The following is a 21,400-nucleotide window of genomic DNA, read 5'->3' on the forward strand; positions in this document are numbered from 1 at the left end:
AACACCGTGTGGATTCTGTCCTTTACGTCAGGGGTTTTCAACTGGTTTTGTCCCAGGGACCATTCCGACTAGAAAGTAATCCGCGGCCCACTGATGTGCTTATGTGCGTGTGTGCGTGCCTGGGTGCATGTGGATAGAAGGAAGTTTTAACATTCGGTTATGCATGTTGGTTTTATTTAAAAACCTCAAACAAATCTAGAAAAATCTGTGTAAAAAACAACAAAACGGTTGATTTTCAGTGCTTAAGAATTGAAAACAATGCAGTTTGTAGTTGTACTGCATCTCTGTGTCTATTCATTCTGTCGGGAGAACTGCTACTGGATAGACGAAAGTCTTAGAGCTCTCCTAAGAAATTGTTTCTCAACCAGCGAACGTGGTAAAGTTGACTGTTATTGCAATCAATTGTTTTGGCTATTATGCCAATTTATTTTTCTCATTACAAAGTATTTGTTTTTCGCTCTTTTGTTTTATTTAATATCTTCATTATAAATTCTGCCCTTTTGGTCGTCTTTTTGGGAAAACAAAAATTCCCATCATACAAACAACATCTCCAAGACCTCCTGAGAGTTTATCTACCTAGTTCAAACGCTCTTCTACATCTACCTTTAAAGGGGACATATTATGCCCATTTCACCACAGTTGATATGGTTTCTTGGGGTCTTAATGAAATGTCTGTAACATTTTTTGGTCAAAATACCACAAGGATCATTTAAAAACAGCAGCCTTTTTACCCTGTCTAAAACAGACCTCCTCAGATTGTCCTGTTTTGAGTGCTCCTTTTTTTTTCTTATTTTGGATATTTTTCACAGTATTCAAGAGTAATCTGGAAATGGTTTGAAATATCAAATTCGCGGACCCCCTGCAATGCCGTCGCGGACCACCAGGGGGCCGCGGACCCCCGGTTGAAAACCCCTGCTTTACGTGAATTTGAGCGTGCAGTTCTGCCAGTCGAAGGGGAAGAAGTTGACGTTGATGGAGCAGGAGGAGCGGAAGATGGCGGGAGGCAGCCAGTAGCAGAACCCATCGGGATCCACCAGCACGTTGCTGTAGTAGGCCACCTGGAACTGGGCATCGTTACTGGGGAGAGGCAGAGGAGCCCGGTGAGATCGTCCCTGTAAAACAGCTTCTGAGTTCTCCTCACACACAAACACATGAGGAGAAATCAGAGGCTCGTGGTCTCGTTCAAGGTCAGAGGCCGATGGACTGATCTTTAATATAGATTTAGAGATTATAGGTAAGACGTGTATTTATTATATGTGTGATAAACATGTTTTATGTTGTCTCCATGCACACAAATAAATACAGAAAATTGAATCTCACTTGTTTTCCAGCACAATCTCCGGCAGCCACACCATGCTGGGGGGGAGGCGGAGCATCTCAATACCATCGAACTCTGTGGAGTTCCACGACAGCCGGTAGTCGGTCCACGACTAACACATGCAACGCAGCAAAAACACAAAATACACAAAATACACAAACACAGCAACAGTTGAGGATCTTTAAAACGTGCAGAATGCAATTCAGAATAAAGGTGTGTGTATCTAGAGGATCTGTACAAACAAATATACAGATATTTTCAAATAAAAAAACTTTTACGTACATGATCGATCCATACGTTCGTCAGCAGCGTCTCGTCTACTTCTTTCTGCAGAAGAAAGACACACGTGAGACTTTATTATTACCTCCATCTCCAAGGTCAGGTTTTGTCTGTGTGTTAGTTTGCCAGGGGTGTAAAGTAACAAATTAGATTTACTCACGTTACTGTAATTGAGTAGTTTTTTCGTGTACTTTGTAATTTTTTGAGTAGTTTTTGAAATGGATATTTTACTTATACTTAAGTAGATTTTAACCGAAGTATTGTACTTTGCTACATTGAAAATTACATCCGTTACTGAGTAAAAAAAAACATAGTTCAGGGCGCAAGGCAATTCTCACTGCAGTGGTAGATGCTGCATAGAGTGGATGACGTTCCCTAACGTGCACGTTCAACATATGTAAACTGATCGTAAAGTTCACTGTTCGTGAAAAATATGCGCGACATGCACCACACTGCACAGGGATCCACTGCGGAGGGGTTGCAGAGCCGCGGGTTGCAGACCCCTGGCTACGGCGAAAGAGCGATGTCTTGACATGTCCTCCCAAAAGTTCTTAAATGTTGTGTTGACATGTTAAATGTTTAATGTTTGACATGTTTAATGTCATTGCACTTAAATTTGTAAAGATCTCCTTTAATTAAAAATAACTGTTTTTGGATTGGATTTATGACCCCATGTCCTTATTTTGCACTGTATGGGAGCGGCCCCCATCAAGTTGTTGGAAGTAACTAAGTAACTTTTACTTAAAGTACATTTAAAATGAACTACTTTTTACTTTTACTTGAGTAGATTTTTAGCTGTGTACTTTATTTGTACTTAAGTAAAATTTCATCAAAGTAAAGGTACTTTTACTTGAGTACAATATTTCAGTACTTTTTACACCTCTGTAATTTGCAGGATTACGTAAAAACTCCTGGACTGATTATCTAGAAACCTGGTGGAAGGATTAGGTATCTGTCAAAAAACAACTCAGCAATAATAATGAGTTGATCTTGATGAAGAAAAAGAGGAGTGATTTTTATAAGCGTGTGAAATCAGGATCTAGTGAATTTAAATGTTTCACACGGAGACTGTTGGGCCTCGGAGGGATGAACTCTACTCTGTTTAAAACTACTCTGTTAAATATAATGGAGTGAAACAAGCTCAAACTAGGTATTAAAGTGTCTCTGTTTTACAAAAGCTTCATTTCACTCAAACAGTGAGAGACACACACACAGTTTACAACAGACGTCCTGGTACCAGAGAGATGAGGTTGGAGAGCGTGAGGGCGAGGTACACGTCCACGGCGTCCTGCTGCCGCTCCGTGGGACGCAGCTCCTTGTTGTATCCTCGCTCCTGAAACAGGTGGTGAATCAAACGCTCCTCCTCGTTCCTGCCCCAGCACTCTGACACACACACACACACACACACAATCAATAAGTTTACATATACATCAGCAGCATGATGTCACCCATACACGTTAAAGAACAGGTCTCACCCCTAACCCACAAAGCACAGTGTGTGTGTGTGTGTGTGTGTGTGTGTGTGTGTGTGTGTGTGTGTGTGTGTATGTGTGTGTGTGTGTGTGAATGCCTACATGCTGCTCACGTTTCAGTCCCTCATGGCAGCTGCTGTGACACAAGTTCACTTCTGCAGAGCTCAAACTGAAGCTGGCAAACATTTCTCATTCTCATCTCCACACGTCCCCACAGCCATGATTATCTGTTTGTTTATCAGTTTGTTTATCAGTTTGTTTCTCAGTTTGTTTCTCAGTTTGTTTCTCAGTTTGTTTCTCAGTTTGTTTATCAGTTTGTTTATCAGTTTGTTTATCAGTTTGTTTATCTGTTGGTTTCACAGTTTGTTTATCAGTTTGTTTATCAGTTTGTTTATCTGTTTGTCAATCAGTTTGTTTATCAGTTTGTTTATCTGTTGGTTTATCAGTTTGTTTCTCAGTTTGTTTATCAGTTTGTTTATCTGTTTGTTTATCAGTTTGTTTCTCAGTTTGTTTCTCAGTCTGTTTCTCTGTTTGTTTCTCAGATTGTTTCTCAGTCTGTTTCTCTGTTTGTTTCTCAGTTTGTTTCTCAGTTTGTTTCTCAGTTTGTTTATCAGTTTGTTTCTCAGTTTGTTTATCAGTTTGTTTCTCAGTTTGTTTATCAGTTTGTTTCTCAGATTGTTTATCAGTTTGTTTATCAGTTGGTTTCACAGTTTGTTTATCAGTTTGTTTATCAGTTTGTTTCTCTGTCTGTTTCTCAGTTGGTTTCACAGTTTGTTTATCAGTTTGTTTATCAGTTTGTTTCTCTGTCTGTTTATCAGTTGGTTTCACAGTTTGTTTATCAGATTGTTTCTCAGTTTGTTTCTCAGTCTGTTTCTCTCTTTGTTTCTCAGTTTGTTTCTCAGATTGTTTATCAGTTTGTTTATCAGTTGGTTTCACAGTTTGTTTATCAGTTTGTTTATCAGTTTGTTTCTCTGTCTGTTTCTCAGTTGGTTTCACAGTTTGTTTATCAGATTGTTTATCAGTTTGTTTCTCAGTCTGTTTCTCTCTTTGTTTCTCAGTCTGTTTCTCAGTTGGTTTCACAGTTGGTTTCTCAGTTTGTTTCTCTGTTTGTTTATCAGTTTGTTTCTCAGTTTGTTTCTCAGTTTGTTTATCAGTTTGTTTATAATTGTGGATATTTAGATTATCTTTCTGTTAAACTGAAGCTCCGTCATGAGGTTCCTCTCAGCTGTTAAAATTTTAGTTTAATCTCATTTCTGAAACTTAAAAACTTAATCCAGTTAATTTCCCTTTAAAAAAGAACTGAAATGTTTGATTATCAGGATTGTTGTCAAACAGATTTGCCTCATCTGTCCATTGGCGACCCAAAGTTTTTACAACTTCTCCATGCAGGGGCCCAGATGAACATTTAAGTAACGACTAAATGTGTGAAGATGAATCAAAACAAGAGGTTTTTACAGATGGCACCAACATTTCTGCTGCTTTTATCATAAACAGTTTTTAACTTTGGCTTCACATCAAACATTGAGATGAGGTGAGATGTTAAAGGAGGACTCACTCACCAGATGAGAGCAGAGTGAGGAGGAACACGGCTCCGAGTGCTGCAGCCTGAAGCTTCATGTCGGACTGAAGGCTCCCGGCCGACCTTCTGCCCAAAGACCAAGTGAGTGACAGGAGGCAGCTGCAGGAACACAAGAGGAGAAAATAGAAAACAGATCGAGCAGCCGGCTGCTGTCACCTCCACCCTGCACGGGAAACAGTGTGTGTGTGTGTGTGTGTGTGTGTGTGTGTGTGTGTGTGGGACAGACACAGTAATACAACAGCAAACATGTGATGAAGAATTTAACAAACAACTAGTTTAAGTGCAGCGGACGAGAGAAATCCTTCAATCCGAAATGTTGGTTTGAATATCTGTATAAATGTCTAAATATCTGCAGCTGAACATGAAACTGTGTGCTCCAGCTAAAAGATCTGAAGTTTAAAAACCTGAGAAACTTATACTTAAAGCAGTTGGACTTAATGGACAAGCTGCGTTAAGAGTTTATGGATTTAAGTGTCACTTAAAGTCAAAGTACTGAACCCTGTCACTCACCTGATTGAGAATCTGAAGTTTACTTTAGTTTTCTGTTATTAGTTATTAACATGAATGATGTTCTCTCTATATACAGCCTCACTTAATATTGAATATGGGCTATACAAATAAAATTTGATTGATTGACTTTGTCTCCTGGTATCACCGACTGTTGCTTTATTAAATTATTAAAAGATAGGAATATCTCAAACAGAGGTTTGGACCAAACTGTTCACGTTACAGCCCGACAGATTTAAAGTAGAAAGAAATTCTGATACCAATATATCAACTGACATTTATGTCATCAAACTCCTGTGACAAAGACATTAATTGAGGTTTGACATTTTAACCATAGTTATAAAGGAATCAACTGGTTACAAACCTTCAGTCACAACAAATTTCCAAACTCCAGCCGGACGTCTGTCACTCACAGCTCAGTTACAATTTAAAAACTTTATTCACATACAGTGGTTCAGTCTCGACTTGTTACAGAAAGTGAAAGAAGTCAAACTGAATCAAGCCAGTTATGCAGATCCCGACAGAATCTGATCAGATGAGTTTTACTTTTTGAAAATCAGTTCATAAACATATTTACAAAGAAAAAGCAGCAGCGTCACTTTGCTGTTTTATACTGAATCTAAAATACACACATTTGATTTGGCCTTAAATCCATTAAAAATACAATTACATCATTTATTTATCAAACAATAAAACACAGACACAAACTTACAAAGATTTCAACATGACTTGAAAATACTAGATTAATTTAAAAGGAGACCAAAAGTCTGAGACCATGAAAGTGTGAGAACTGGTCTCAGACTTCTAGTTCTTTATGTTTTATTAAGTATAGTATATATTTAAAAAAAAATATACAGTATTACAGATTAAAAAAAGATCGAAGTTAATAAAGTTCCTTTAAGTCTGTTTTCCTTCCGTCACTCCTCTCCTCAGAGCGACAGGTTGACGTCGCTCTTCATCTTGCCGCTGCTCAGGCTGTGGATCATGGAGATCATGGCCGAGTGTTTGTTCAGCTCGTCCTCTTTCTGCTTCAGCTTGGTCTCCAGCTGGCTCTTCTGCAGCTCCAGAGAAGACGCCTGGACAAGAGGAAACGTCAAAGTTCTCAGTATCAGAAATCATTTAAGGTCTCAAGACCCATTTTGTGTGTGTGCAACAGTTTTAAACGAGGCCTCGGGTCTCGTGATGCCTGCTGGTGATCTTTAATGCTCCTCGTTACCTTGATGCTGGCGTCCTTCCTCGCCTGCTCCGTCTTGTTCAGTTCTTTCCTCAAAACATCCACCGTCTCCTCCAGGTCCCTCCTCTCCTGATCCTTCTCCTTCACCTTCTCCTCCTCGGCCCGCAGTTCACCACGTAGACCTGACCAGAAGGAGACGGTTTAATTCAAGAACAGACGCACTGTGATTCTCATCACAACCTTCAGGGGGTTCCAGAGGGATTCTTCACTAAATCATACGTGGGATTACTTGGTGATTCTGGTGAAAACATGAAACTCTGCAGAGATGGTGCTGAGTGTGTGTCGGTGACCAGCAGGTGAACATGACCAGTCGTGAAGACAGCCTGCTCTCATTAGGATTCAGCCTCTCACTGACCTGTGATGTCACTGTTTTTCTGCTGTAGATCTGAACGGACAGATCTGACCTCCTCCTCTCTCTCCTCCAACTCTGACGCCATCCTAAGAAAGAGAAGAGGACACTGCACCGTGAACCTTTGACTGAAACTGACGACTTCCGTGTGAAGCTTTTCTGTTCAGTCAGAGAAAGATGGAGGGAAACAGAAAGGTACTAAGATGTGTGTGTGAATTACTTTTCGTGTTGCAGCTGCAGAGCTTCGTGGTTCTTCCTCAGAGCGTCGCTCTGTTTGGTGAGAGCGACGTGAGCGACCTGCTGCTCCCTCAGCAGCCGCTCGCTCTCACTGAACCTGCACAGGAGAACAACCTGTCACACATCTACAGGGACAAGACCATCGATCCCAGTCCATCAAACAGCCTCAGCCTGTGAGGAAACTTTTCAATTTCTTTTTTGAATCACAGAAGACTTCATATTATCATTATTCATTTTCAATAGATAACGCGTAAGTCAAAGTCACTTCATTCTACACGATCTGGTTTACGCAGCCAAAACAAATTTGATCCGCACAGAAATCTGAATTATTTTTGGTTAAGTTTTGAGCAAAGAACTTTGTTTTGGAGGTCAACATACAAATTACAAGACTTAACTTTTATTTTAAATGAGTTCTCTCAACTGAAACTCACGAAATCCTCAAAGCGCGTGTTTCTGGTCTAACTGCAGCTGAAAGGATGATCGCCACAATGTGGAAAACACCCCATATACCATCTCGGCGACAGTGGCTGCTCAACTTCATAGATGTTGCGCTTCTGGAATTGTCCACAGCACGCGTCCATGGTGCAAAGGAGGAAGTGTCATTGTACTGGGCTCGTACAGTGGAAGCTCTCAAAGGCAAACCATTTGATAGATCTAACTAGGTTACACTTCACTGGCACTTTTTTCCTTTTGCATTTATGACATTTTATGTATTTTACTTAATTTTTGCTATATATTTATCTTCAGTTATATCTTTTTATTTTATTTTTATGTTTTCATTTTATTATTATCCGGCGTGTATGTGTGTATCTGTGTGTGTGAGTACATGGGTATGCTTATGTTTGTATACGGTATTTACTTTATTTATGTGCTGTTGAATGAAGATGATTGTTGTCCTTCAAATCCCAATAAAAATTTGATCACAAAAAAAAAAAAAGACTTAACTGTATATGTGGGGTTTAACAAATTTCAAATGTTCATCTGAGGTTTTCAGAACCTGCATCCTCCCTGATTCATACGCACTACAGAAGTTTAATGATTTATGTTCCTATGTTTCCGGTTGCTGTCCCTCTGCCTCCCACCTGCTGAGCAAGGCGTTGTATCCTCCTTTCAGACCCTGGTGCTCCTCAGTGTCCTGCTGCAGCCTGGCGTTGTGCTGCAGCAGCTCCTCCATGTCGGCCTTGGAGCGCTTCACCTCCAGCACCTGCTTGCTGAGCTCGCTCTGCAGATCCTCGCGCCGCCGCTCGGCTTCCTTCAGCAGAGAGCCAAGTTTCAGAGCCTGAGGAAAAAGAAACAGCAGAAAATAAGTGACAGTAACCAGAGGATTCAGGAAGCAGATGAGGAGACTGACTAACGGCCTCATGGTTTGAATGTGGTAAGTGTCGAGGTCACCTCAGCCTCAGCTTGAGCTCGTTGGAAGCGAAACTGAGAGAGAAGACGGTCGGCCTGAGAAAGAGCGAGAGCCTTCGCCTCCAACAGGTCCTGCAGGCGACTCTCCTGAGACTGATCACATGACAGGAAGAGAAATAACCCTCATGTAAAAAAACATACACTGTAAAAAATGACCACAGAAGAAGCAGGATTTACTGCAGTGAAAATATACTGTTTGAGAAACACATCTTTTAAAGAAAAAAAATAAAAAATCATTTACATTCATAAAGCAGCATTCACACGTAAGTTCTTCTATTTTATCTGACAAACGTACTCACCGCAAATGCTGAGATCTTCTGTGCATAAACATCGATGATCTCAGACACATGAGAGTCTTTCACCGGCTCCTGCAGCTACAGAAACAGACAGTTGGTTTTTTAGCTGCTTTATCAGAATACTTTTTATGGTCCTGAAGAGATGACATGATTCAGAAATGCATGTTATCATAGAAACATGGCCCCCTAAGATTATTCTATCGATGTCAATAATGAAAATCTGTGAAAACTCCAAACTTCAGTCTCAGTATTTGATGCAGTTTTTCAAACTGAACAACGAACTATTGATTTTTAAACACACACAGTTTTTACCCCCAGGCCATTCTGCATCTTCTCCACCAGACTGTGGACGCCCCTGCTGGTTCCGGTGGAAGAGTCCAGTACACTCGTGTTTATCCTGGGAGGCGGGACTTCCTGCACAGCCACACGTTTGACGGACAGCTCACAATCCCTCGGGCGATAAGCGTTGTTGGCCGCGATGCTTTCTCCCAGACTTCAACAGTACGAGATCAACGACAGCACAGTGAGTTTTTTGATTCATTTTCATCTCAATGTTGTAAGACCTTATATGTGTTTGGGAAGCATTTGAGAAATGTAAATGTGTTTTGTGGACATTTAAAACCTTCCGGATGTGACTCACACCAACGAAGGGAAGTCTGGGAGGGGCGTGGCTTCAAACAGCAGCGAGAGTCCAGTCTGCACACGCTGCCTGTGGTGGGACGTCAGAGCCAGAGAGAGGGGAGTGGCTATCCTTTGATCCTGAACGACCAAGACAGAGAGAGAAAGATAAGTCACTGACAAAACCACAGAACAGGGAAGAGAGACGGAGAACAGGAAGTGAAGGTGTGAGTGTGTGTTAAGCTTAATGTGTGAAGATATCTATTATTTTATCCCGAATAGTTTTGAGTGTGTACCTGTAACATCCTGTAGAAGCTGGTCTCCATGTCTTTCACCTGCTGTCTCAGTTTGCTCATCAACTCCAGAGTCTTCAGCAGAGCTTCTGCACACACCTGACTGAGCCGGCACCAAAAACACTCGACTAAGAACTTGAAATAATTCAGCTCATTTACTCAAGAAGCCAAACGACAGATTAAAAAACAAATCCATCACAGAGCAACGTCCTGCATTCCCCACGTTCAGTGAGGAGCATGTTCGTAAATCCTCACTATCGAGATGTGAAACATGAAATTCTATTTGGTTCTTTTGTGAAACAGGTTATACAGAGTTATTCTGAAAACAGAACACTGATCAGAACCCATGTTAGTTTAATGTACAGTTTATACATTCATCTGTGACTCACCTGATATCATTGTCAGAGCCGGGAGGGAGACAGGTAAGAGGGTTGTTGCCATGACAACAGGAGAGGAGGGACTCCGCCTGCGAGAGGCAGAGCTGAGCGCTCACCTGACGGGACACGATGGATCGGGTGGAGTCGTCAGTGCACAGGAGTGGAAGAGTTAAGGCTTCAGAACGAGCAGAAACACAAGAGACACAACATTCGCCGAAAGAAGCAGCAGAAGGGCCGACCTCCTGTGAAGGATATGAAGCAGCAAACTGTTGACGTGTGTGATGCGGTGGCAGTGTTTCCTCAGGTGGGCGTCTCCCTTCGCAGGGTCGACGCCCCTCAGGAGCTCCAGCAGAACTGGAAGCAGCATTTCTATGAAGCTCACAACACGATCAGGTAAAGTTTCTGCTCCCAACGACTCCTGAGAAAACAGGACAACGGGATCAGGAACTAAAGAAATAAAGAGAAAGTAAAAGAGAAAACTTATTATATAAAGACAGTTTCCCTCAGCTACCTTCAGTAGCTCATGCAGCAGGTGCAGGGCCTGCAGAGAGCACGCTTCAGCGCCCTCCACAGGCGAGCTCAGCCACTGCACCAGGGCGAGGCCAGACTGCTCCTTGCGGCCCCCATTATCCAGACCGGGCCCCTGCCTTCGACCCGGGGCTTTTAGTTTGGCTGCAGCCGGTTTGAAAACCACGTCACACAGGAGCGAGCGCAGACCTGAGACACTGCACATGGCCAGGAGCAGCTCCAAGACCTGCAAAACACACACAGGGCGGAATTTGCCTTTTGTTTCTTTTCACACTTTTCTCTGTAACCACAAAAGTCTCATTCAATATTTTGCTGAACCAGAATAATGTCGAGTATCTGTGCTGTTTAATGTTGAGCGAATGCTGACGGGTTTCTCTGGTCTCACCTTGGCTGCAGAATCTGGGTCTTTGGACTGCAACAGTCCTAAAACCTGAGACAAACATGCTGAGAAGTGCTGATACCTGGCAAAGGAAAGAAAACATTCACATTTACCTCGAAGCAACCGCTGAGTTAACTGAGAAATGTCTGTATGTGCTTGTGGCTGCACCTTGTGAGGAAGTCTGCTATTTTGGAGTTTTTCAACAAGTCCACCAAGAGATCCACTGAGTATTTTCTTGTCAAAGTCCCGTCGCCGTTCACAATGATGTTGAACACAAGCTGGAAGGTCTGATGGATGTTCTTTGCGTCAAAGAACTGATGAGAACAAGCAGAGAACAAGAGTGAAGAAATAGTTGTTGAGATGAGTAAATGAGATAAATCACATCATCACATTTTTGGAACTAGAAACTGAATATAAAGTGAGGTATGTACAGTAAACTGAATTAGCACTTTATCAAGAACACAGAACTAATACTGATAAATTCACTTTGCTTTCATAACAGCTTCAGTTCTTCACGACCGCATCATTTAATTCAGGAGATGTGTCAGCGACATTCATGTCAGTTAAATTCATGTCATTACAATAGCAAGCTTTTTCTTGCTTTGAGAAAGAAAGACTGGAGGAGAAAGGAGGAGCCTTGGATCCACAAGTGTTCAGTTTTAAATGAAAGATGTTAAGAGGTTTTCTTTCCCTGGGATTTAAATAGAAGTTCAGTCGATTCCTGCAGAGTTTTACCTTCTCGCCCACCTTCTCGTTCAGGGTGAGGCTGGACAGTATGGACAACGTGAAGACCACCACCGTCAGGCTGTTGTGAGCCAGGAAGTTGATCAGTGTGCGGTAAAACGGTTTCACATTGTCCTACACAGAAAAACACACAAATTACACAGAAGAACCAAGGTGTAACATCCATGTAGGCAACAAGCTGATAATGTTTGTGTTGTGGATTTCCTGTTCAGACCATTGTTAGTTACCCTGTGTATTGTTTTCACTCCTTTCTGTTATTACTACATAGAGTCAGAGTCAAACATTCTTACACCTGAGAAGCTGAAACGAGGGGATGTGAAGAAACAAATAAATCTATTCAATTAATTTTCCCTCAATCACCTGATCGATTAATCAACAAATCCTTTCAGCTCTGTCAGTGTCGGAGACTCACCAGAGACTTGATGTGGCTCTGCACCGAGTGGTTGTCACGACACAGGTTGGCCATGAGGCCGAGGCACGGCATGATGATGTCATCATTGTGAGACTGGCTGTGGTGAAAGAACGTGATGTGGTTAGCGTGAAGCCAACAATACAAAGCGATCCTTCACTGGGATTTATCATACTGGCTGATGTGAGATGTGTGTTTTACATGTTGGTCATGAGGAAGGCGATGAGCTCGTGGATGTAGTTTGTCGACTGGAAGGTGCGAGTGTTGTACGTGAGTTTCTGCAGCACCTGCAGACACTGAAAACAAACACTACATTACTACATATGACCTATAGGATTGTTAACCATGCAATACAACCATTAATCATTGTAGCTTGGTTTATTTTAGCTGAGAAATTCAATTACACACTTGAAAAGTCTACAAATGCATCTCGTCATCTTCTACTCAGGCAATAGGAAGCAACAGCTTTGACTAACGAAATAATTGTTGTGATTTGGTGTTAAAGAAATGATATTTAAACAATGACTGCCACTCAAAGCATTTTTTCAGAACATGTTCTAAATGCGTATAATGAAAATAACCTGCAGAGAGAAGAGGACGCAGGACGTGACAGCAAACGCTCAGCAGAGACTTACCTGCAGTACCAGTGGTTCTCCTGGTGTGGCGCTGTGGCAGTGGATGACCGAGGCTAAAGTGCTGGTGAGGTTATAGCTGCTGTGAAGCATCTCCCGACTGTCGTCATCACAGGCTGCAGGACAGAGAGGACAAGTGACATTTAACATCTATGTCAAGTACAACAGAATTATTTACACTTGCTCATAACTGAAGATATGGAAACAGCACGTTATCTCTCAAACTTCAGACACGCAGAGTACAGTCACATTAATTCTGACAAGCAGACGATCAGTTATCAGATCCATGTTGGTCTGTTTGTAATCTTATGACACCGTGTTAATATCTCTATCATTAACACAACACAAACGAAAGGTGTGTATACTGTGTGTATTTACACTACCTAGCTGTGCCAGCAGAGAGATGATGGAGCTGGTCAGGGAGGGGTTGGTGTTCGGGTTTCCAGCCAGCTCCACCAGTCCACTCACACATTCACTGGGTAACACCTGGCCTGAGGAGAGCAGCTGGTCACATCTCAGTCCTGAGACCTCCTGCAAACACACACAAACACACACGGTACGCACACTGCGGAGACTGCATGCTACACTGGTGTGAAGCACACAAAGATGGAAAGAACACATTTCATCCAGGTTTCAGAGAATCTTAAACAATCTGTACCAACGATTTGGCTGAAACAGAGTTTCCTTTTGGGAAAGTTCATTGGAGATGAGCCTGCAGTTATCCCACAGTGGAGCTACCTCCATGCACATGATACTCATATTAACCTCATTCAACCTTTGTCATCACAGCAACATCAACATTTTTCTGGGCTGTTTTAAAACCTAGAAAGTAAACAAAAGCACAAACATCCAAACTTGACCGACTTTGAATAGAAGCAATGAAAACCAGAAGAAGAGAAATGTCCACACAGCAGCCGATGCTCCCACTGACTTTTTATCGGACGTCCCAGGAGGTTAATGTCTCGGGCACGGACGCCTCTTCAGACAAAGACCAGAGAACAGGCGCCACACACACACCTGCACCAAGAGGTCACATGATCTTAATGATCGCTGACCACCACGTCACCTTGTCTGCCCTCAGGTCACTTTGCATCTTCCTCACATGAATTCTTCTAAATCTAATTTAAGATCCTGCATCCCTCCCTCCAGAATCCCTTCTTCCTTCCTTTACTCTCATCTTGTGTCTTTCACTGCCTCCTCCTCCTGCACCACACTTACTTCATCCGTCACCTTGTTTTTAAAAGTACTGCGGCTCAACTCCATTGTTTCAAACGAACTCTGAATAAACCTGACTTGACTTAAAACCCCCGTCGTAAATATTTGAATACACATTATTGCTTTGAAGAGCGTATGGCTTTGCTTTAACCCCAGGAACACAATAGAACTTTCTGATTTGGCTTCTCCTCGAGTCTGAGAGCTAACCTGTTCCCGTCGGAGAGAATCGTGATCTCAAATCAAACATTGGGAACGTTGGTACAGAGACTAAAAGTGTGAAACTCAATCAGAGACAAGTTGGTTCTGTCTTGTATCTTGTTGAGAATTTAAAATCTTGGCTTCTCTGAGTGTTCTCTGAGGGGTCTGTGAGTGAAGGGGATTATGGAAACTGGACTCAAAACAAATGAAAGGAGGGTGGGGGTAGGGGCAGTTTGAGTCAGGTATAATACCTTATACAAATCATTATTTTAAACCTTTCTCTTATCATATTTAATATTTGGAATTAGCTTGAAATGTGTGTGCGTCACAACGATGGTCAGTCTCACAGCTGTCTTGATAAGAGAGAGACGAGAGAGTTGTTATGGTTAATTTGGTGCAGCCAAGATGGCTGGAGCATGACATTTTTTCTATTTAAGGCTAGGTTATGAGATAACATCAGACTGGCTGGATAGAGTTGCCTAGCAACCGGCAGAGTAGCGTAGGAGCATGACGGAGAACTGCTGCTATGTCACTTCCTGGATTCGGTGACAAGAGGCATGGGACTGCGGCTGGACCAATAAGGGAGATCCAAAGTGATTTGCGGTGACACCCCTCCAATATTTTATAACCAATCACATCAAATCTACTGTTATAATTATATCAAACCCCTTCTGTTCGGGGCCATTATTAACTTCCTACTGCTAACTTAATTAGCATAAGCTGTGATAATTGTCCATAGCTATGAATAACTCTTCATTGTATCTTTAATAAAACACTTGATTGAACCAAAACCTTGGATCGGCTTCTCTCATATTTAAGGATAAACCAACACGCCTGACAATCTTAACAACCTTCTGCCTTTTGTCTGACACACACTACACTTTGTTTTAGGTTTTAATGCCAGTGTTTGTTTTTCATCTTTTATGAGTTGTATCTTTTAGGGTTTTTAAGGGCAGGTGTAAAATTCAACTCACTTATATTTTGCCTTATTATTCTGTGTTTTACGTGACATGTCCCTGTGTTGTTGTTGTTGTTGTGTCTCCAGTTGCTGGGGACAACCAGGTGTACTAGACAAGATAGATAGATAGATAGATAGATAGATAGATAGATAGATAGATAGATAGATAGATAGATAGATAGATAGATAGATAGATAGATAGAGTACTTTATTCATCCCCCAAGGGAAATTAAGTTGTCATAGCAGCCGGTATATTTGAATACAATAAAATACAATACAATAGAATAAAATAAAAAATATTGAGGTAAAAAGAATAAAAAAACAGAAGCACCAGATAAAATACAATAAAATAGGTAGATAAGGTGCAATGGCAAGATGATGGTAATAGTACTGATGATATGATGGTAATGGTATTGTTAGACAGTATATAAGAATAGTACAGTATATATAGTATATAATATAACATAATATATATTTATATATGATAGTAATTATACCAGTATAAAAGCAGTATATGGTAATAATGGCAGCAACAGTATATAATAATAATAGTAATGGTGATATAATAATAGTAATTATAACATGTACATATGTATAAATATGTGTATATAGACTTATGTATACAAAGAATATACAGAGAGTATGATATAATATATGATATATAGTAGAGGTATGAATATGAATATAAGTATTTGACTATACAATAGGTAATATAATATACTATGAGTCTAAGAATATGTAGACAGAATTTGGAGAGGAAGTGACGTCCTGAGGGAACTCACCTCCACTTGTTTGTGTAGCTGCGCTGTGTTGTGTGTCGTCCTGCTGCCTCTGTACTGCTGGATGGCCAGCAGCAGGGACTTCAGACACGTGGTCAGGTCCATCCTCAGGGGAGCAGCACCTCGACCTGCGGACACACAGCAGGGAGTCGACACGTCATCAGCCTGCGTCCACTAGAGCCGCCGGGATGCTAAGAGCTAGCAGCTAACGAACCCGGCGGCTACAGGCGCAGGAAGTGGACGAGCACCGCTAGAGACTCGAGTTGTGTGTTTCGCTCAACAACGCGATGTGTGTGTGTGTATGTGTGTGTATGTCCGCGCCTCTACCTACACTTTGTGTGTTTACCTCAGAGAAACGTCACAAACACACAACAGCTTCTTCTTCTTCTCCTTCTTCTTCTTCCCGCCCCCAACTTCAAACTGACCCGGGGCAAACCATTTCAGAGGGAAGGGGGGGGGGGACTCAACTGTACCAACAGAACTCGTCCAGTTTGAAGCATAATAATGGAGATGCATCATTAAACCAGTAGATAGATTATTAAACCAGTTTTATATTATAAGAAGAATGTATGACATGATGAACTGTGAGTCTTTGAGTCAACGATCTGAGGAAACACACCCGAGGTGACACGTGATGGGAAGCGCCACGCAAGATACGTAGGACGAGGGGCGGAGCTACGGCCGACCGATGTAGTCAGGAAAATAAAAATACAAAAAAAACAATTATATAAAAATGTAAATAAGCGAGGAGTCACTCGGATTAATGTCTTCATATCATTGATTTTTGTCAAATTTTTCAAGTTTGTTAAAACTGTAATTTTTAAGCCAAAGACAATTTCCCTCAATAATGCACAATATATAAAAGTATTTGAACTTTATTTACACAGCTTCATTTAACATCATTACAAAGTGATTGTGTTGTTGTGTGGATGTGTGTGTTGTGTTGTGTATACCAACCAGCTCTGCTCACAGTAGAACTACATGCACCAACATTATATAGACTAAACTTTAACACTTTAACTCTTAACAGAATTCACTGTGCTAAAGTCATCTGTCTGTGCAATATCAATGGTTCATGTGCAATTCATTCACTGTACATATTTACACTTTATGTATTAGTTTAATTGCAATGATAGTTTCAACAGAATAACAGAATAATTAAACTCGTATTTTAATTGAATTTGTGTGGTTTAAAGAAACATTTAAACTCAGCAGACCTCTATGATTTTATTTTTGTTCTGCATATATTATTATAATGCTTACACGCTTAAAAGTGGCAGTTTATAAGCAGCATATAAACAATTAAAATATGATTTTATGATTGTAAGCAAATATCAGTGTTTTCGTGTAGATTCCTTCACTTTTATCTAAATTATAACTGGTGTCAAATACTGTAGAATAATGTGCTGTTAAAATTGTCATTGAATGTTTATATAATGTTTTCGGTTTGAACAGTTTAGTAATAGAAAAGAGGTTGGATCACAGACAGTAAATAAAGACAGACAGCTCCCAAAAAGTCGATAACATTTTATTTGTATAGCCCATATTCACAAATGTATATTTATCTCATATAACTTAACAAGGTGAGACATCCTCTGTTCTTAACCCTCAAGAGTAAAAATCCACAAACATAACGTAGAAACCTCAGAGAGCCTCATGTGAGGATCTGTCCCAGGACGAACAGACGTGCTACAGATCCTGAGAACATCAGAAATATAACAATATTTAAAACATTGGTTCGAAGAAACCGTTCGTAACAGTGAAAAGTAAATGAGTTGAGGACTTATTCTCAGTAATGGTAGAGTATGTGAGGAAGAACATTGTATAACAATCTTCTTGTTGAAAATAATGGTCAACGATCAGCTGCTATTCACGATCAGGATCCACCATAATCCAAGAAAATGGATTTGTGTTTTCCACAAAGTTTAAACACTTAGATAGATATTCTATAAATAAAGAAAAAAAAAAAAATTGGAAAATAAATTCAAATAAAACTTAAACTAACCTAAACTAAAGCTGAAACCACGTAGTAAATGAACATCTTGTGAAACAGCTGCAGATTAGATCAGATTCTTGTGTTTGAATTTAAATAGTTTTGTTTGGTGGATGAATGAAATCAACTGATAAATAATAAATAATAAATGTATTGATCAGATGTAGAGTTTCATCACGAGCTCAATCTTTTCTCCATCAGTACAAAGTATTTCCCATAAATCGGATCCTTTGGACGACGTGTTGTTCACACTTTGTGTTTGGTCGCCGTGACAACAGCCTGGTGCACAGCTCCATGAAGAGATGATGGTCTCACTCTGCTGCACAGGAAGTGACCTCAGAGCTTCAACATCTGCTGGACAGATGTTAGAGCAGCGTGTTCATGAACATGGCGTCACAGTCACATGTTACACTGACACACGTGTGTTGAGGATCATCACAAAGTCACATGATGACCTCTCCACACAGTGAGAACTGGAGCCTGTCAGGAACTGACTCTGTCAAACATTTCTGATCCTGAAGTCACAAAGAACTGAGACGGGCTTGAACAGGAAGTGACATCATCATGTTGAGACAAGTGTCTCCACAAAATAACACAAACTGTTCAACACAACAGGCCCAACATGTCCCCTGTCTTCAGGACATCATCTCTCAGACACTTTCTGTCCCTTGTCTCTGCTGGGAACCTCCCATCATCACTTATTTCCCAGCATGCAGCTGTTCCCAGAGGCTGCTACAGTCTCCCCCTGGTGGTTGTTCTGAAGTGGTGCTCGAGAACGCACAACAATAATCTTCATCTACGTTTGTATAAAACGTCCTCGGCTCAGTTTTCTATTAAATATGGTAAAATGTTTATGAAACAGTTTCCTCAGAGACTTAAAGATGCTCCGCTCTTCATCGACTCTTCTTCATTCTGTAAATGTCTCATTCACTTTTCTTCTGCTTGTTTCCATTATGTCAAACTGGTGATTTTGTTCTTTTACCTGCACCAAGGACGAGATGTTTCCACCAGTTTGTTTGAAGAGGAAAGAAACGCTGAGTCATGATTCCAGTGAAGTCGGTGGAAGGATGTTTATTGAGCATTAAAGCAGAGACAAGTAGAAACAGAACTTTGCTCGCTGGGATGTTTTTCTTAACTTTAAGATCATAAACAAACAGAATGTGGTTCTACACACATGGAGACAGACTGAGGGACAAAGGTGTAACAGAATAAAGGAAACTTAAACACATATATGTGACTCTTTAAAGAGGGGTTATATATTCTGCTTGTGTTGTGTCATTTCAATAAACACATTCTTCATGTGAATATATACACAATGGGTGTGGAGGGCCATCTAGTGGTGAAGTTACATATTACAGCCAGCTCCTCTGATTCCTCTGGAGCTCTGTCTCCACTCTGCCTCCCAGCAACAAGGCCCAGTCAGAGCCGCTCTACACACAAGCTGCTGCTGCTTCAGCCTCTGGATCCTCAGGACACAGCTCAGCCTCCGTCCACACACACTGTCCTCTTCACACTCAGCTCCACTAAGACCAGTCCTCCCAGCTGTTGAGAGAAGAAGACATCAGTGTCACAGAGACTCACTTCATCAGCTGTGAGTCAGTGATGCAGCTCATCCAGTAGAAAGAGCAGCAGGGACTTCAGTCCTGTTCAGAGGTGGAGCAGCTTCCTCTCTGCTTCATGTTCACGTGTTGGAATGAACACGCTAAGAGCTCAGTGTGTGTCCTCTGCATGTCAAAGTGCAGAGTGGACACCTGAGAGGTGGATTTACTGCTGTTACAGGTGAAGACATGTTTCACTGTGTGTTGATGAACATCTGCTTCTGACAAACTGGGACCAGATGAGACAGATGGACCTCAGCAGAGGTTCTGCTCTTTATAAAGAGCTCCTGGTTACCATGGTGATGAGGAGTGGCTTCAGTCCCACTGATCTCAGAGCTGTGACAAAGATCCACCTGATCAGTTCTTCACTGATGAAGTGAGAGAACAAAGTGTCTCAGATCAGATGAAGACGTCTCTGTCCCTCGTGTGAGGCTGTCAGCTGTGGTCCAGCTTCACTTCCTGTTCACATGAAAACAACAACAACTGTCGTCTTCACGTCAACTCAATCAGATGATCCCAAGCAGCTTGCTCGTCTGATTGGCCGACTGTTGTCTCTCTGTGTCTCTGTCCAACCCTGACGTCTGTCCTCATTGTCCTCTCACAGCTTCACTGAGGAAACACTGAGGCCTGAACTACGAAGACACTTCAACATGTCCAGGAGATCTTTCTGAGATCAGCTCAACTGAACCTGACAGACACAGTCAGGCTAAGTGGTCACATGACGCTGGTTATCAACTCGTTAAGTTAACTCAGGTTTTCCTCATCGAGATCTGAGCGTGCACATAAAAGGGGCGGGGTCTACTGTGTATAACCAATCACAGACATGGACAGTTTGACTGACAGCAGAGCCTCATATTTCACAACCAGGATCAAACTGTTCTATAATAAAAATCAGAGGAGAACAAACACATGATCCAGAAAAAAGAAACTCAGTCACAGCTTCTAAATGCAGGAAGAACAGCTGGTAAAACATCTGGGATCGTGTCAATGTGTAAGTTACAGCGCCCCCTGGTGGCATCTGGTAAAAATATATTACGTGACCACGACATACTAACGTGTGTGAACGAGATAAATAACTCGAGGCCACGAGATCTGAATCTGTTGTTTACTAACAAGACGAGTGGAAGAGAAGAAGACACACACTGTCTCAGTGTCTCTGAGAACACACACTTTTTCACTGTCTCTGAGGACACACACTGTCTCACTGACCTTGAAGACACACACTGTCTCACTGTCTCTGAGGACACAAACTTTCTCACTGACTCTGAGGACAAACACTGTCTCACTGACTCTGAGGACACACACTGTCTCACTGACTCTGACGACACACACTGTCTCACTGACTCTGAGGACACACACTGTCTCACTGACTCTGAGGACACACACTGACTCTAAGGACACACACTGTCTCACTGACTCTGACGACACACACTGTCTAACTGTCTCTGAGGACACACACTGACTCTAAGGACACACACTGTCTCACTGACTCTGACGACACAAACTGTCTCACTGACTCTGAGGACACACACTGTCTCACTGACTCTGAGGACACAAGCTTTCTCACTGAGTCTGAAGACACACACTGACCCTGAGGACACAAACTGTCTCACTGTCTCTGAGGACACACACTTTCTCATTGACTCTGAAGACACACACTGTCTCACTGACTCTGAGGACATACACTGTCTCACTGACTATGAGGACACACACTGTCTCACTGTCTCTGGTACCTACACTGTCTCTGAGAACACACACTGTCTCAATGACTCTGAGGACACAAATTGTCTCACTGACCCTGAGGACACAAACTGTCAAACTTACTCTGAGGACACACACTGACTCACTGACTCTGAGGACACACACTGACTCATTGACTCAGAGGACACACACTGTCTCAGTGACTCTGAGGACAAACACTGTCTCTGAGGACACACACTTTCTCACTGACTCTGAAGACACAAACTGTCTCACTGACTCTGAGGACACACCTGCTCA

The 21,400-nt window shown here is 41.7% G+C and overlaps 2 protein-coding genes across 2 annotated transcripts in view; both read right to left on the reverse strand.

Moving 5' to 3' along the window:
- chrnd (cholinergic receptor, nicotinic, delta (muscle)) overlaps nt 1-4,686 on the reverse strand; it is a 7,848-nt gene extending 3,162 nt beyond the window's left edge. Inside the window, exons 1-5 of the mRNA XM_061094075.1 lie at nt 4,629-4,686; nt 2,835-2,980; nt 1,601-1,645; nt 1,321-1,430; nt 922-1,077 (exon numbers count right to left, since the gene is read on the reverse strand). Coding sequence (XP_060950058.1) covers nt 922-1,077; nt 1,321-1,430; nt 1,601-1,645; nt 2,835-2,980; nt 4,629-4,686 — 515 coding nt within the window. The remainder of the gene's footprint in view (nt 1-921; nt 1,078-1,320; nt 1,431-1,600; nt 1,646-2,834; nt 2,981-4,628) is intronic.
- Nucleotides 4,687-6,062: 1,376 nt separating this feature from the next.
- cip2a (cellular inhibitor of PP2A) lies at nt 6,063-15,916 on the reverse strand. The gene is made up of 21 exons (XM_061094143.1): nt 15,815-15,916; nt 13,045-13,192; nt 12,665-12,777; nt 12,231-12,325; nt 12,033-12,129; nt 11,612-11,734; nt 11,045-11,190; nt 10,883-10,958; nt 10,481-10,723; nt 10,225-10,387; nt 9,982-10,129; nt 9,596-9,695; nt 9,322-9,440; nt 8,994-9,174; nt 8,685-8,759; nt 8,368-8,478; nt 8,058-8,254; nt 6,959-7,072; nt 6,745-6,827; nt 6,372-6,511; nt 6,063-6,231 (listed from the first exon to the last, which is right to left on the reverse strand). Exons 1-21 carry the CDS (start codon nt 15,914-15,916, stop codon nt 6,085-6,087), a joined length of 2,721 nt encoding a protein of 906 aa, XP_060950126.1. The 3' UTR covers nt 6,063-6,084.
- Between the last annotated feature and the right edge of the window lie 5,484 nt (nt 15,917-21,400).

The sequence above is a fragment of the Limanda limanda genome, chromosome 20 (assembly GCF_963576545.1).
Source record: "Limanda limanda chromosome 20, fLimLim1.1, whole genome shotgun sequence".
In the NCBI taxonomy this organism is placed as follows: domain Eukaryota; kingdom Metazoa; phylum Chordata; class Actinopteri; order Pleuronectiformes; family Pleuronectidae; genus Limanda; species Limanda limanda.

What these genes read in the sequence shown, in the direction of transcription:
- cip2a (XM_061094143.1), bottom strand. Translation starts at nt 15,916, where the DNA reads ATGGACCTGACCACGTGTCTGAAGTCCCTGCTGCTGGCCATCCAGCAG. An exon ending in GGCTCTGACAATGATATCAG is followed by an intron (nt 9,696 to 9,981) that starts GTGAGTCACAGA and finishes GTGCCGGCTCAG; the next exon opens with TCAGGTGTGTGCAGAAGCTC. An exon ending in GCTTCTACAGGATGTTACAG is followed by an intron (nt 9,441 to 9,595) that starts GTACACACTCAA and finishes TTGGTCGTTCAG; the next exon opens with GATCAAAGGATAGCCACTCC.